Genomic DNA, 15,933 nt, shown 5'->3' with positions numbered 1-15,933 from the left:
TCACGAGATAAGGATGATAAAGGAGGGATTCACCCAGCTGGAGGTGAGACTGGAGTGGTCCACACAGACTATTGCGATCCCCATGGATCAGGATCTATTAAAAGATACAGAGAACGTGGTTCCTGCCCTCGGTGCCCTTTGCTCTGATGTGAAGGGCCGAACTCTCTAAGAGCTGAATGATGCTACCTTATCAAGGAGCATAGCCGGCTTCGCTCTCATGGTAAGTTTTCAACGCTTCTTGTTTCTGTTCGTTATGCTTGACGTTTAGGCTCCGTTCGTACTCTATTTTATTTTTCTTTTTCAGACCGTGATCTTAGAGATTGAAAGCGCCCGAAGAGAGGAGCGGCGTTAAGTTATTTTTACGAAGTTACGGCGAAAATACCGTGAGTACTGTGGCAAGCATCGGGAAATTTGTAGGCGGTTTGGTGAGAGCGGCAATTTCCAGGCTTTTTGAGACAAACTAAAGATTAAAGATGACAAGCTGGTTAGGGTCATCGAAAAGTGCAACATCCTTGAGGGGACGGTGAGAAATAAAGAAGAAGATATCGAGGTTAGCAGGGGGTTCCGAAGCCCAGTGCGGCGACCTCCAAGCCCAGGTGGTTTCTCTGTGTGCCCAACTTGAAGAGTGGCAATTCAAAGTGGATGCTCTAAGCGGTGAGGTCGCCGAGAAGGCAGAGGACCTTGAGAAAGCAGAGTTTGCTTGATCGGAGGCTCTAAGGAAGGCAGAAGCTTTGAAGGTAGTGATCCGTATTTTCGCTCTGAGCAAGAAAGTGACTTGGAGACGGCCAGGCTTAAAGAAGAGCGGCTTGACGAGAGGATCGATGAGTTAGAGAAAGACAACTCCCTCCTTCAGGACCAGGTGGCCGCCTTAGAGGCCGAAAAGGCTTAAATGCTAGCGCAACCGTCATCTTCTCATACTTCAAATTTCTCAAATGTTCCCGGGTCCTGTACGAGGAATAGATTCATATTGAGGACTAGTTGGACGTATTCCGAGATCTGCATGCGGCGGGATCTGTTCCCGGGGATGCCCTTGAAGATACTCGTGTTAAGGCTCGTGAAGCTTGAATCGCTTGCGGGTATGAACCTGCTACGCCGGAGGTCGGTGAGGATGAGAGGGACGCGGATATGGATCAAATTGAAGAGGACGTCTGGTACGAGGACGCGTACCCTAAGGGCGGTGGTGATGGTAAGGGGACATATGGATACGACCTATATAGTCAAGTCGACGACACTGATGGTCATGGTGGCGACCAATAGTCTTTCTTTTTCCTTTCATTTATTTTGCTGCAAACTTGTGCGTTTTTGTAGGCGTCTTTACAAGCATTTGTAAAAAAATTTGAAGTATGAAAAGCCGACTTTGTTATTTGTACCTTATTCTTTTTCTTTGGTTCCCGCATGTATGATTTTTGATTTTCTTAGACGTAATCATTTAACTCGGATAAGGTTGAACACATCCTAAGTTAAATTACGGCCGAGGATCATCAAGTGTTAGTTCGAACGAGGTCAAATATAACCTATGTTTAGTTATGGTCGAGGGCCAGTTAGGTGTTAATTCGAACGATGTCGAACATAACCTATGTTCAGTTATGGCCGAGGGCCAGTTAGGTGTTAATTCGAACGAGGTCTGATATAACCTATGTTTATTTATGGTCGAGGGCCAATTAGGTGTTAATTCGAACGAGGTCGAATCTAACATATGTTTAGTTATGATCGAGGGCTAGTTAGGTGTTAATTCAAATGAGGTCGAATGTAACCTATGTTTAGTTATGGTCGAGGGCCGGTTAGGTGTTAATTCAAATAAGGTCGAATGTAACCTATGTTTAGAAAGATAAGCCTCTAGGTACAATATTTGTCGACGTTGTGAACTTTAAGGCAACGTTTCCTTGGTTGTATATTCGGAGAAATAGAAATAAACTTCATGCATTTGTGCTTTATTCATATACTTGGAGAAATTTACATTTTTTTCTGGGCGTTGGTTGGCGTTCCAGTCCTAGTCCCGGTCTATCTAGTTCCTTCATATGTTGACCTGGAGGTCTTGAGAGGTCGAGCAATTAACTAGCCGTCATGTGCCTCCATCTGTACGCACTTCGACCTGAAGTGTCCCCTTCGTCGCCTCATTAAAAACCTCCTTGAAAAAACCCAATTAGGACAAAACTCAAGTGAGGGAAAAAAGAGTACGACTTGGGGGACGCTTTATCTCTTAAAAGTTGAAGTACTTGAGGTGGGTAATATTCCAGTTGTTTGGTAGTAGCTTTCCTTTCATTGTTTCTAGTTGGAATGACCCTTTGTTTTATGTTGCCGTGATTTTGTACGGGCTGTACCAATTTGTTCCCAGTTTACCTTCCCGTGGGGTTTTTCTTGCTTGTGTTTTATCTTGAAGCACGTAGTCCCCGACTTTAAGTGGCCTGAACTTTACCTTTTTGTTATAATAGCGTTCTGCTTGTTGTTTTTGGGCGATCATCCTTACGTAGGCCATATCTCTCTTCGTTCTTCGATTTTGTCGAGCTCCTGCCTTCTGCTTTCATCGTTCCTTGGTCCGCTCTCGTGGGAGTATCTTAGGCTGGGCTCCCGACTTCGACCGGTATCACCGCATCAGTCCCAAAGACTAATGAATAAGGCGTCTCTCTTGTGCTCGTCTTCGGCGTTGTACGGTAGGCCCAGAGTACTTCTGGTAATATTTTCGGCCATAACACTTTGGCGTCTTCAAGTTTTTTATTCATGATGTTCAATATCGACTTGTTGGAGGACTCCACTTGTATGTTGCCCGCGGGATGATATTGCATTGAGGGTATTCTTTTGATATGCCATTTTTCAATAATTTCAACGACCTTCTTTCCTGTAAATTGGGATCCGATGTTGCAGTTGATATCTTTGGGGAGGCCGAATCGGCATACGATATTTTTCCATATGAAGGCGATCACTTCTTATTCACGTATTTGGGCGAATGCTCCTACTTCTACCCATTTAGATAAATAGTCAGTCAAAACCAAAATGAATCGTATGTTACCTTGTCCTTCCGGGAGGGGGCCTAAGATGTCCATTCCCCATTTGATGAACGACCAGGGGAAAGTGATTGATTGGAGGTGTTCACTTGCTTGGTGAATCATTGGGGCGTACTTTTGGCATTGCTCTAATTTTTTCACGAAGTCCGCGCCCTTTTTTTTCATGGTGGGCCAGTAATACCCTGCCTGTCTGAGGCATCTGACCAAAGCCCGATTGCCAGAATGAGCTCCACAATGAGCTTCGTGGACCTCTTCAAGAACGCGCCGCGTTTGACTTGGGCCCAAGCATTTTTCCAGAGAGCCACCGTACGTTCTCTTATATAGGTCATTATGGATGATGTTATACCTGGCTGCTTGCGTTCTCAGTTTCTTGGCCTCCTTTTATCACCTGGAGTATGTCGTCCTGCAAATATGTGACAATACGGTTGCGCCAGTCCCAAGTCAGATTTATAGTTCTTACCTCGATTGGGTATATCGATTGAGGCTGATATGTGATATCGTGCTTGCTCAGTTCGATGTCCCATTTGGCCAACCTACCCAATAGATCGGGTTTATGCAAAATACTTCTTAGTGGGAAAGTCGAGACGACCGAAATGGGGTGGCATTGGAAATATGGTCTAAACTTTTGTGAAGCTACGACTAAGGCCAGAGCCAGTTTTTCGAGGTGAGGGTATCTCGTATCGATGTCGACTAGTGTTTTGCTAATGTAATATATGGGAGACTGCGTACTTTTGTTTTATCAGACTAGGACTGTGCTCACAGCTACTTTGGATACGGTGAGGTAGATGAGGAGACGTTCCCTCGGCTCTGGTTTTGAAAGTAATGGTGGTGATGATAAATATGCTCTTACTTCCTTCAAGGCTTGGACACACTTAGAAGTCCATTGAAGGTCGTTATCCTTCTTGAGTATGCCGAAGAATCTGTGACACTTATCCGATGATCGCAAAATGAATCTTGAAAGGGAGGCGATGCGGCCAATTAACCTCTGAACCTATTTTTTGGTGGTTAGGTGTTATGATATTCCTTTGATAGCTCTGATTTGATCAGGGTTAACCTCGATTCCTCGCTACGACACCAGGAAACCTAGAAATTTTCCCGAGGCCACGCCGAAAGCATACTTTTCGGGATTCAGTTTCATTCTGTATCGTCTGAGTATGTCGAAAGTTTCTCTTAGGTGGTCGATGTCATCCTCTCTCCTTTTGGACTTGACCATCATGTTGTATGTATAGACTTTCATTGTTTTCCCGAGTTGGTTTTTGAACATCCTCGTCACTAACCTTTAGTAAGTTGCCCCTGCGTTTTTCAACCCGAAGGGCATGACCCTGTAGTTGTACGTCCCCTGGTGGTTGATGAAAGTGTTTTTCTCCTGATCCTCTACTTCCATGAGGATTTGATTATAGCCCGAGTAGGCGTCCAAGAAGCTCAGTAGTTCATGCTCGGCCATTGCGTCGATGAGTTGGTCGATATGGGGTAACGGAAACAAATCTTTGGGGCATGCGTTGTTCAAATCTGTAAAGCCTATGCACATTCTCCATTACCCATTCTTCTTTTTTACCATGACCACGTTGGCGACCCATTAGGGGTATTTCGACTCCTTGACGGAGCCGTTTTCCAATAGTTTTTCCACCTCTTCGCGTATCGCGTCATTAATTGCGGAGTTGAACTTACGCCTAACCTGCCTCACTGGGGGATGGAATGGATCGAAGTTTAACTTATGCGTGGCAATTTTCTTCGGGATACCTGGCATATCTGCATGGCTAAAAGCAAATAAGTCCGCATTAGCAGTTAAGAATTGACAAAATTTACCTGGTTCTTGAAGCTTGCAGCCGATATAAGCTTTTTTGATGTGGTCGTTGCTGTCAAATTGAACGGGGTAAAGGTCTTCTACGGTCGATCCCACGGCTTTGACCGTATCGGGGTCTCTGATGACGTTTTCGCTATCATCGCGCATCGGCCTCGACCCTGTTGATTGCTATGCCTCTTTTTCTTTGTCCTTCATTTGTTGAGTGACCGTGCAGTCTAGAGCGATGCGGTAGCATTCCTGGGATGTGCGATGTTCCCCTCATATACTGAATATTCCCCATGGAGTTGGAAATTTGATGACTTGGTACAAGCTGAAGGGGATGGCTCTCATGGTGTTTATCTATGGTCGCCCTATTTTGGCGTTGTATATTGTGTCTTGGTCCATGATATGGAATGTGGTTTCCAGAGTGACGCCACCGGCTAGGACGGAGAGTGTGATCTTGCCGGATGTTCGCTCAACTGCATTGTTAAAACCTGTTAGCGTGATGCAGTACGACACTATTTTATCCTCGAGTTTCATTTGTGCAAATACTCCAGGGTGGATAATGCATGCACCGCTCCCATCGTCTACCATAATGCATCTCACATCGGTATATAAAATTTGTAAAGTGATAACAAGGGCATCATAGTGATGGGGAACCAAACCGTTGGTATCAGACTTATCGAAAATGATACTTTCTTTGAGTTCATCATACCGTTCGAGGGTGATTGACCGTTTGAGCTTGTGGGTTGTGGTGAACTTCACACTGTTGACATAAGCATCTTCACCACCGTCGATGATCATGTAGATGGTGCGGGTCCGCGCGGGTGGTTTTGGCGGTCCTTGATGTTGTTCATAACCTTTAGCAAAGTTGACCATTCCCCGGTCGCTCAACAACTCTTTGAGGTGTCCCTGTCGTAGCATGTTTACGACATCCTATCTTAAGGCAATGCAATCCCCGATTTTGTGCCCGCGCTCTTGGTGGAACTCACATATGGCGTCTGATTTTCTGATACTCGGGTTCGACCTCTTCGTTTTCGCCACTTCACCTTTGGTCCGAGCTTCTCCAAGGCATAGACTATTTCTGTAGGTGACACACAAAAATTGTGAGCGGATAATAAATGGGGCATACCTCTCTCGTTCCGGTGAGTCCCTGTTATTGATCGGGGTGGTCCCTCTTCGTGGCGGGAGGAGGATGCAATGACGGTTCTGACATATGGTAGATGTCGTTCCATGTTGGGTCGCGGAGCTGCGAGGTCCCTTCTAATATCATTTCTTCGATCTTTTCTGGATTCGGCTTGTACCGAGGACAGTCGATGAGTCGGCCCGTTAAGGTCGTCCTCCTCTGCTCGGACCTCGACACAATACGCGTTGTGTATTTCATTCCAAAGAGTTTGGGGTCCTTCATAAGCTGACTAAATAACTTTCTTGTTGCCCTTAAACCATTTTTGCTCAACCCGTTCTAAAAAAGCTGCGACCACCATCCTTTCTGATATATTCGGCAAGGTCAATCTTACTCGGTTGAACCGGACGAGTAAGTCCCTCAATCCCTCTCCCGGAGACTGTTTAATAGCAAATATGTCGTTTACTCTCGCCTCGTCCTTCTTGGCCCCAACATGGGCCGTTACGAACTTGTCGGCCATTTCTTCGAAGGTTTCAATGGAACGCGCATGTAGTTGTGAATACCATGTTAACGCTCCTCCCGTGAGGGTCTCGCCAAATGTTTTTAACAAAATAGAGGATACTTGTTCCTTGGCGAGATCATTTCCTTTAGAATATTACATGTGCAGAGAATATTCTTCAGGATATTTCCTCTATTATTCTATTCTAAAAACTAGTCGTTACAATTCTTTCTGCGGATCTCGTACTCGACCACTGTAAGCGTTCCGATCCCGAGCTTCGCCATTTCTTGATCGACCTCGACTGATTCTTCCCGCAATACTTCCTTGCCCTAAATGTTCCGTGGTAGATTTCGACCTATACAGTGATAACTTTCTTTCTTTCTTTCGAGTTGTTTGTAAAGGGACTGCGCATCCTTGTTGTTGGAGAAAAAGATACATATCCATAGTGAAATGCCCATGGGAGGTGTACTCGATGGCGTATGCATAATATTTTGCAAGTAATGTCAATATATTATCTCATTTCAATCTGTATGGAAGCTTGATGTTAGACTATACAGGTTTTAAAAATCTACTTCTTATTCAAATTTGAGATTTTTCTTACAAATTTATATTATTTTTAAATTAAGGTTTAATTTGTATTATTTTCAGTCAATAATATCTATTATATATAGAGAGATTTTTAAAGTATTCCTTATGTATAATGCAAAACAAATTTCAAAAAATTAAGATGAGAAATGTTTGTGAGTGTTCAGTTATAATTTTTAAATTTTTTTATTATATTGTGGGTAGGGGAAGGGGAAATAGGGAGGAAACTACAAGGCGAGAAATCAAACCCTCACGCCTCACCAATAAGATAAAAATTCAGGTAACCAACCAACTGTTACTAAGATTTCTCATTTATATGGAATCAATTAATAGCGAAATAATCGATAACTAAAGAACTATTATATCCCTTTTATATATATGTATTTTCTAGTTGCAATTTAGAAATGGCCATAAAAATAGGGGTGGGGGTGGGGGGAGGGGAAGAGGAGAAATTGACAAAGGGAATAAAAGATCGAAGTGAAAGAGTTTAATTCTATCATAGACATAATTCAGGAAGAATTGACCAAAGGCTTCAAAGCTGTCGTTGTGAGTAATACATGTCGTTGGAGGAGGAGGAATTTGATCATACTGCTCGTCCGCTGGTGGTATAACGCAAGTCCTTGCGTTTTCTGTAGCCGTGTCCCGAACGGGCTTATGGAGGACGCCGGTTAGCGTGTCAGTTAGCCGAGCCTCATGGAGCTTTTTTTACTGCTGGTGGCGTCTCCTCCGCCATGGATGTGGAGGCTCCCTTACCAAAAGATTTTGTGATGCTACAGTGAGGAGGGGGTGACCCACATCACCTGGGGGAGGCATTAGGCGTTGCATCCTCGTCTACTGCTTCAGAGCTCTCATTGATGATATTTATGAGGTTGGTTGGAAGATCACTCATTATTCTCGTTCTTTCTTCTCTGTTACCTGCCATATTAGATCTGTGCATACAAAGAAAGGTCGAACTATTCTCGGATTTGATGAAAAAATATGGAATAATACCAATAAGAATCTTGATGAAAAGGTAATGTTTGTATATTTGCTAGAGAGAGAATCTTTTTCCGAAATATGTTATTATCACATAATATTACATATCCCTTTTCCTTATCTTTTGTCCTCCTTATATGGGACATACACATAGCAAACCATAATAGTACATGTGCAAAGAATATTCTTCGGAATATTTCCTCTATTATTCAATTCTAAAAACTAGTCGTTACAACTCTTTCCGCGGATCGTACTCGACCACTGTAAGCGTCCTGACCCCGAGTTTCGCCATTTTCTGATCGACCTCGACTGATTTTTCCCGCAATACTTCCTTGACCTAAATGTTTCGGCGTAGATTTCGACCTATACAGTGATAACTTACTTACTTTCTTTCTTTCTTTCGAGTTGTTTGTAAAGGGACTGCACATCCTTGTTGTTGGAGAAAAAGATACATATTCATGGTGAAATGCCCACGGGAGGTGTACTCGATGGCATATGCATAATTTTGTGCAAGTAATGTCAATATATTACCGCATTTCAATCTGTATGGAAGCTTGATGTTAGACTATACAGGTTTTAAAAATCTACTTCTTATTCAAATTTGATATTTTTCTTATAAATTTATATTATTTTTAAATTAAGGTTTAATTTGTATTATTTTCAGTCAGTAATATCTATTATATATAGAGAGAAATTTTTAAAGTATTTCTTATGTATAATGCAAAAAAAAAATTCAAAAAATTAAGATGAGAAATGTTTGTGAGTGTTCAGTTATAGTTTTTTAAAATTTTTATTACATTGGGGGTAGGGGAAGGGGAAATAGGGAGAAAACTACAAGGCGATAAATCAAACCCTCACCAGTAAGATAAAAATTCAGGTAAACAACCAACTGAGTTACTAAGATTTCTCATTTATATGGGATCAATTGATAGCGAAAGAATCGATAACTAAAGAACTATTATATCCCTTTTATATATCTGTGTTTTCTAGTTGACAAAGGGAATAAAAGATCGAAGTGAAAGAGTTTAATTCTATCATAGACATAATTCAGGAAGAATTGACCAAAGGCTTTTTCTACTTTGCTTGGTGATTTCATATGTTTTTTCGTTTTCTCCTCTATTTTGAATTTATTGTTCCTCTTTACTTGAATAGTCCCTGTAGTTTGCCCCTTTTCTTGTCATCCCCCTTTCCCCTTTTCCAATGAATGAAGAAATGGTTACTTTCAGTTGTTTGCGCTAGAAGCATTGTTATTATAACAATAACATACCCAATGAATTTCACAACTGTGATCTGGGAAAGATGGAGTGTACGCAGACTTTATCCTACCCTGTGCAAGTAGAGACGTTGTTTTTGATAGACCTTCAGCTCAGCACAATCACAACATTAAAGAAATGAATAAAGGTCCAATAATGGCCATCGACAAATATGATGTCCCCATAAATAATACAGACTTTAACCGTTCAAAGGATCGACTACATCACCATAATTGATTTTGTCCTTCTAAGAACATTTTCCTCACGAAATTGGTAGAAAGAGAAAGAGAAAGAGAGGGAAAGAAGTCTGGAATAAAGTACGGTGAAGCTAACCATTAATTTTTGAGTAACTAACCATTATGTTATATCCTCACGAGTGAATGAAGTATTTTCTTAACAAGTTAATGAACAAAGGGATGAATGATTTTTTTTTTTGCGTTGCAAGCATGAGAAAGTTAGATAAAAATGTTCTATAATATTGTACGCATTTTGTAGATGAATTTAAATCAATTTGTATATTGGACTTAACCTATAATGATAGAAACTAAGAGTCCACCACAGTAAAGAGACAGAAAGTAAATGACACACGATATTTACGTGAATTTTTTTTGCTCAAGGGATTTAAAACCACGACCTATCGGAGTAGGATTTCCAATTTCACTAAACCGAGCAATTTCAGGTTAGAACCTATTGCAATCTAGGAATTAACTTCTTAATCTCTCACCCCGTACAATAACTCTATTGTAAGCCCTTTGCAATAACTCTATTACAAAGCAAACAAACTTTGACTAACTCTAGTCAAGAAAACTAAAACAACAACGTTAAAATTCTATCCTACAAAAGCACTTCTCGAAAGTAGTGTAGGATTACAAGTAAATAACAAATGACAAAGACTCAACAAACCTAAGGACTTAAGACATCTTCAATATTGGGATCTGGTCCTTGAGTTTATAGCAACTTTGTTCTTGAGTGAACCTTGAGAGCAGTGGCGGTTAACACTTGAAAGAATGTGATTTTTAGATTTTCAAGTGTTAGGTCAAACCTTGTAACATGTTTTTATACGAGAGAGCATCTGAGAATAGATAAGAACATTTCATCTTTTAGTTTGGCCTCTAGTAAGCAGTGCAGCGGCGGCACTGTTGCCAGTTGGTACAATGAGACAACTTTTACAGTTATAGAGTTGATTGTACGATGACCGAGGAACTGATCACATTTGGTCCCTATCTGGTTCCTCGAGAACGTTTGACCAAGCATCAAAACACAACAAAGTAACATATCATATCAAGGCCAACGGAACTGATCACAACCGGTTCCTATCTTATTTCTCGAGACTGTTTGGCAAATCATCAAAATACGAAATAGTATAACTTATCATATAAGCACGAGGAAGTGAATTGAAGATCTAAGTAGCTTTCGAGTCTTACTGAATAGCATTCCTCATAATTGTCAAAGTAGGAGATCGATATGGTGTCTGGCTAACTAGCACTCTGTTGTATCTTCCAAATCAGGGTGTTGTAGAATGTGTGGCCAGTCAGTATTGAAATGCCAGATTTACTAGTACAAACTGGACCCTGCTTGTTGTTTCTGTTAGTTATATATCCGTACGTTTATTCTTTTAGAATATATGCAGAATTTGTAATTTCAAAAAGCTTTAGGGACCCTATGTCCTATCATTTAGTTACTATACATAACCGTGCAGTCACCTAAAAAGTTTATAGTAATCTATAGCACAAAGTCGAGTCCATAAAACAGAAAAGTTATATTACCAAACGAAAGCCAAATTTTGATATGAGGCTCATTCTCACAAGATTGACAAAAGAAAAGAGAAGAGGGAAATAAAGGCACTCAAGACATTTAAACATACGATCAAAATATTATCAAATCAATAACACAGACTTCATGCAGAGGTTGAGGAATATCACACCGGCGAAAGGTTATCAGATGCAAAACAAACATACCAAACACAGATACAGAGGTCGTCATTAGAAACTCAGGATATAGTTAAAAACAATTAAAAACAGAGCCAGTTCCATGACCATCTCCTTCACTTGTACGATTTGGCGTTATTCCTTTCCTATCTCTTTTTCTGCCTTTATTTTTTCCTGTCTTGTTTTTTCTTTTGTGGATTAGGGTGGGGGCGGCCAAGTGTAGCAAGGTCACCTCCATTCTCGATTGCTATTGCGCTAGAGGGAGGTATCATAATAGAGTCAAAATTACGATTAGAGCCATATTAGAGTCAGCCTGAACAAAAGAATCCAATCAACTTCCTCCTGATTTGTTGGACTTATAGCGGGCCAACGAGTAGGGTTGTCAACGGTTCGGTTCGGCCGGTTATTTTATAAAATTTGTACCACACCAATTTTTTGGTTATTCTATTATGTATAATCAAACTTAGACTTTTAGAAACCGTACCAATCATGTCGGTTTCTCCTCGGTATCGGTACGATTCGGTAAATTTTCGATATTTTTTAAATATCATTTAAAAGTCACTAGTAGAAGCAGAATGCAATAACATACGTACTTTTATAAGACTTAACAAAATTCTCTAGATATTTTTACTATTTAAAGGGTGATAAATTAAGAAAACATGAAAGATGACTAGAGTATAGATCCATCAAGCGTAAAAGAAATTAAGCAAAGACAAAAAAATATAAATCACACGAGTGGAAAGATATTAAGCAAGTTGGGACTTAAGAATAAAGTCTATATATAGAAGATTAAATATTCGAAAATATAAATTTAAATCATACAAAAGGAAACATATTCAATATATTGTAGTTTGCTACTCATAATCGCTAGAATACCTTGTGTTTTACTAGTGAATATGCTGAAAATAGTTTTGTTCAATAGGAGTAGTATAATATGTTTGGAAATTAGGATTTTGAGTTTAATTAGTTGTTATCTTGTAACCGTTTTCATAATTCCAATGCTCAAGGAAAACCTTATATTAATGCTTTATTATTTTTAAACTTAATATATAAATATATTTTTCCCATGTAAATTTATTCGGTACGGTTCGGTAATTTTTTGGTTTATTTTCATAAAATAAAAAATATACCCTAATTATCGGTACGATTATAGATTTATATAAAAACCTACGGTTTTATTAAAAAAAACCTAAAAATCGGTTCGGTCAGTTTAGTCGGTTTTTAAATATCCATTGACACTCCTACCTACGAGCAAAGAGCAAAGAGCAAAGGAGGCTCAACTCCCCAATAATCTCATCTATTGGTGCATGTTGTTGTAGGAGCTTCACCATAATTGTATAGCACTATAGATGTGGATGATAGTTCTTTCTATTCTCCTTCTAGTTTCCTGTTGTAATTAGAAACTCAAGGGATTTTCACACGGTCACGTGCTAGCTGATAGCAACCCAGAGAACTTAATTTCATGAAATCCAGTCTCCAAGAGAATGTGTCTAATATGTAAATGTATGAAATGTCTTATATTTATGGCAATGCAAAGGAAACAATGTAATTTACATTTAGGAGGTTAATCCAGTGGACAGGATCATTAAATAGAAGAGAATCCAAACTACTTCCACAAGTCAACCAAATGGGAATCACATGAGAATGACAAGAAACTTTATTGGAAAATGATTCAAACATCTGAAGCAGTTCATTTTTTAAGTTAGCAAATTATAGAGAACAAGAGGAAAAGGCTTGCGATACCTGCTTCTATTATTGTTGATTCTGAAGATTCTATTATGGAGGTTTCTAATCTACTTATACACAAATTGCACATCCACATGCATGTACCTCATCATCAGCTGAACACTATATTAGGGAAAGCTGGAAATATTTTGACACTCTTCACGTGCTTTAATCTCTGAAATTACTAAATTAATGAGTACTTTACTAGGATTAGGGCATCTTTGCAGCAGACCAGCAATCCAATGTGTAAAAACATCATTCACAGCTGTCAAACCCAGCTCCAATATATTTGATAACTCGTTTTTTTTTTCTTGAAACGACATGAACCTCGTAGGACATTGTTAAAGACTCAAAACTATCTCTGCCAGTACATGGAGGATGAAGGATGAACAAGCGCAGTAGATGCAACAACATCAACTGCTCGTGGGCTACTGTTTCGGTATATTAAGTTGCTGGAACAGTATCAGCAAACTGATATGGTGGAGGTATGGTGTTTGGCAATCCCGTAGAGCCTCAAAAGTATGGTGGAGGCCTAAATGCATCACCAGTTATGGTGTTTGGCAAGCCCGTGGAGCCTCAAAAGTATGGTGGAGGCCTAAATGCATCACCGGTTATGGTGTTTGACAACCCCGTAGAGCCTCCAAAGTATGGTGGAGGCCTAAATGCATCACCGGTTATGGTGCTTGGTAACCCCACAGAGCCTTCTAAGTATGGCGGTGCCCTATTAACATCACCATGTATGGTACTGGGCAACCCCTTAGAGCTTTCCATGTATGGTGGAGGCCGATAAGCATCACCAAGTATGGTGTTTGGCAACCCCATAGAGCCTGAGCATTCCAAGTAGGATGATGGCCTATAAGCATAGCTGTGGGAGGGCAGTCTGTCATATACGGCTGCATCACCACGTGATCCATATAACTGACCAGCATGACTTCCCATTTGCCCGGTTGTACTATTAACTTGACTTCCTCCATGACCGCCAGCATATGAACGTCCTTGCATAACAACATCCGTGCCTGCTGATATACCTGCATGAATACCATCAGCACTTGCTGATATACCTGCTCCAGGTCCTGCCAGCGAGATTTTCATGAATCGAACCTGTAACAGGTCCATGCAATACCGAAGGGTACAGAGAATGACCATAAATGCGGTCAGCAGTCCCACCACCTTCTAACAAGGTGTTGTTGCTATCATCAACATGATTAGCAGCTCGACGTTGTGGTGGCAGACATGGATTTGAAAAATGTGAGTGCTTCACTTCTTTGTTGCCCAACCACTTAGCTTCATCAATTTTTCTCTTTCGTGCCACCTCTCGATCACTTTTCATCCTCTTCCTCAATTGAGCAATTTCTTTCTCCAAGCGTGTTATTTTTATTTCAAATTGCCACCCGGGGAGAAATTTCGAATGATCAATATTGTGACGTCCCAAACATTGGATGGCAGATCTCAAACCAGCCACGTACCTCCTTCTTACACCAATACTCTTAGCAACAACAACTGAATCTTGTGTTCTTCATACTTCTTAATTTTGTCCAATAATGACACTTCAGACTCTTGTAAAAATGATGTTAACAGTCTACGAGGGTTAAATCTCTCCTCAAGTCCAAAACAATAGACAAAATGAACGGCTTCAACTACCATATTTTGCTTCAACATACCCTCTATTATTTCTGGAATCTTTGCCATGAGAAAACTTGATCTCCTAAGGGAAGCAGAAATCATCTTGATGTAACTTTGGTGCAGCAAATCCTTGATATCTTTATTTGTAAATGCTTGTGGAATCCCGAAACACCCAATAAGCAACAGCAAACCCCGACATTCAATTTCTTGAGCCTGTAGTATACCTCCTTCTTTGAAATTCAACCTCTTAATCCATGCTAAAGCTGCTTGTTCTGCCTCTTCCTTCACCTCATTCTCAACTACGGACTCTCCCATCATATTCAAGAAGCACTCCAAAAGCAATACTTTAGCCTGCCTTTCAGGTGAGCCTTGGACATAAGTGTTGCTCCCTTGAGAATAAAAATCGCCGATGCATTCCAATATCAGCCTTGCAGGATTAGGCGAGAGTTTCAATGCCTTTGGAACTCTTCGTTTCACTGTTCTTATATTTGAGAGATGCCTTATCATGTACTTCTGCAGACCGTTACTGTTCATTGTTTCGCACAGGATTTCCACCTCTGAACGAGGAGGAAATTTCAGCTCTAAACGAAACGATTTTGGCCCTGAACGAGCAGGGGATTTCAGTTGCTCTTTCTCTTCCTCTTCCTCTTTCTCTTCAGAGGGGTCAAATGGTTCTGGCTCTGGGAATGGCGGTGTCGGCGGAGTGGTAGTAGTGGACTGTTCATTGTTTCGCGGCAGTAGTAGTAGCAGAGAGGAGTCGATTGAGGTTCGCATGGTATCAATGTGCCGTTGTAGCTCGCCGAAGCATCGCTGGAACACGGAGAGCGCGTCGGAGAGTTTGCGCAGATTCGCAATGGGAATCATATGTGTAAAATGTGTTGGAGATTGTTGCAATTCTGACTGCTTCTGTTCTGCTTTGACTAATTGCGTGGCTAATGGTGGCGTAGCACTGCCGTCGGCAGCGGCGGAATCCGCCCTAGTATTCATCGGAGTAATAAGTGGAGAACGAGAAAATTTGATAATTGAGAAAAAGCATCGGAACGCCTGCTGGAGGAAAAGTAAAAATTTCCTGGAATAATACAATGCATACGAAGTACGAACATTTTACTAATTCAAAAATATAATTATTACCCCTCCTAATAACAGCAGATGTAATATAAGTGGGCACATACATTTCATCGTCAATTTCTAGCTTGCTCTATCATTTTTTAAAGGGCAAAGTTCAAAATATACACTTTAACTATATGAAATTGAGCATATTTGCCCTTCGTTAATATTTTAGCTCAAATATATCTTTACCGTCACATAGTTGGTACATATATGTCCTTAGAGTTACACAGTTAGCCCATATATGCCCTTTTCGAAACGGAATTCACCCAAACTAATTAGCTCTTTCGTTAATTGTATTAAAGTGTATTACAAACACGATTTCCTTTT

At 40.5% G+C, this 15,933-nt stretch overlaps 2 protein-coding genes across 2 annotated transcripts; both read right to left on the bottom strand.

Annotated features, from left to right (window-relative positions):
* Positions 1–5,145: 5,145 nt before the first annotated feature.
* Positions 5,146–5,709, bottom strand: LOC104099640 (uncharacterized). Its single transcript, XM_009606691.1, has one exon. It carries the CDS (start codon positions 5,707–5,709, stop codon positions 5,146–5,148), a length of 564 nt encoding a protein of 187 aa, XP_009604986.1.
* An 8,637-nt stretch (positions 5,710–14,346) lies between these two features.
* Positions 14,347–15,483, bottom strand: LOC104099636 (protein FRIGIDA-like). The gene has a single exon (XM_009606686.2). It carries the CDS (start codon positions 15,481–15,483, stop codon positions 14,347–14,349), a length of 1,137 nt encoding a protein of 378 aa, XP_009604981.1.
* Positions 15,484–15,933: the final 450 nt, after the last annotated feature.

The sequence above is a fragment of the Nicotiana tomentosiformis genome, chromosome 4, assembly GCF_000390325.3.
Source record: "Nicotiana tomentosiformis chromosome 4, ASM39032v3, whole genome shotgun sequence".
In the NCBI taxonomy this organism is placed as follows: Eukaryota; Viridiplantae; Streptophyta; class Magnoliopsida; order Solanales; family Solanaceae; genus Nicotiana; species Nicotiana tomentosiformis.
Note: the sequence above shows the minus strand (reverse complement) of the source record. Positions and strands in the feature narration are given on the sequence as shown.

Coding starts and splice junctions, on each gene's coding strand:
- LOC104099640 (XM_009606691.1), bottom strand. CDS start 5,709: ATGCTACGACAGGGACACCTCAAAGAGTTGTTGAGCGACCGGGGAATG.
- LOC104099636 (XM_009606686.2), bottom strand. CDS start 15,483: ATGAATACTAGGGCGGATTCCGCCGCTGCCGACGGCAGTGCTACGCCA.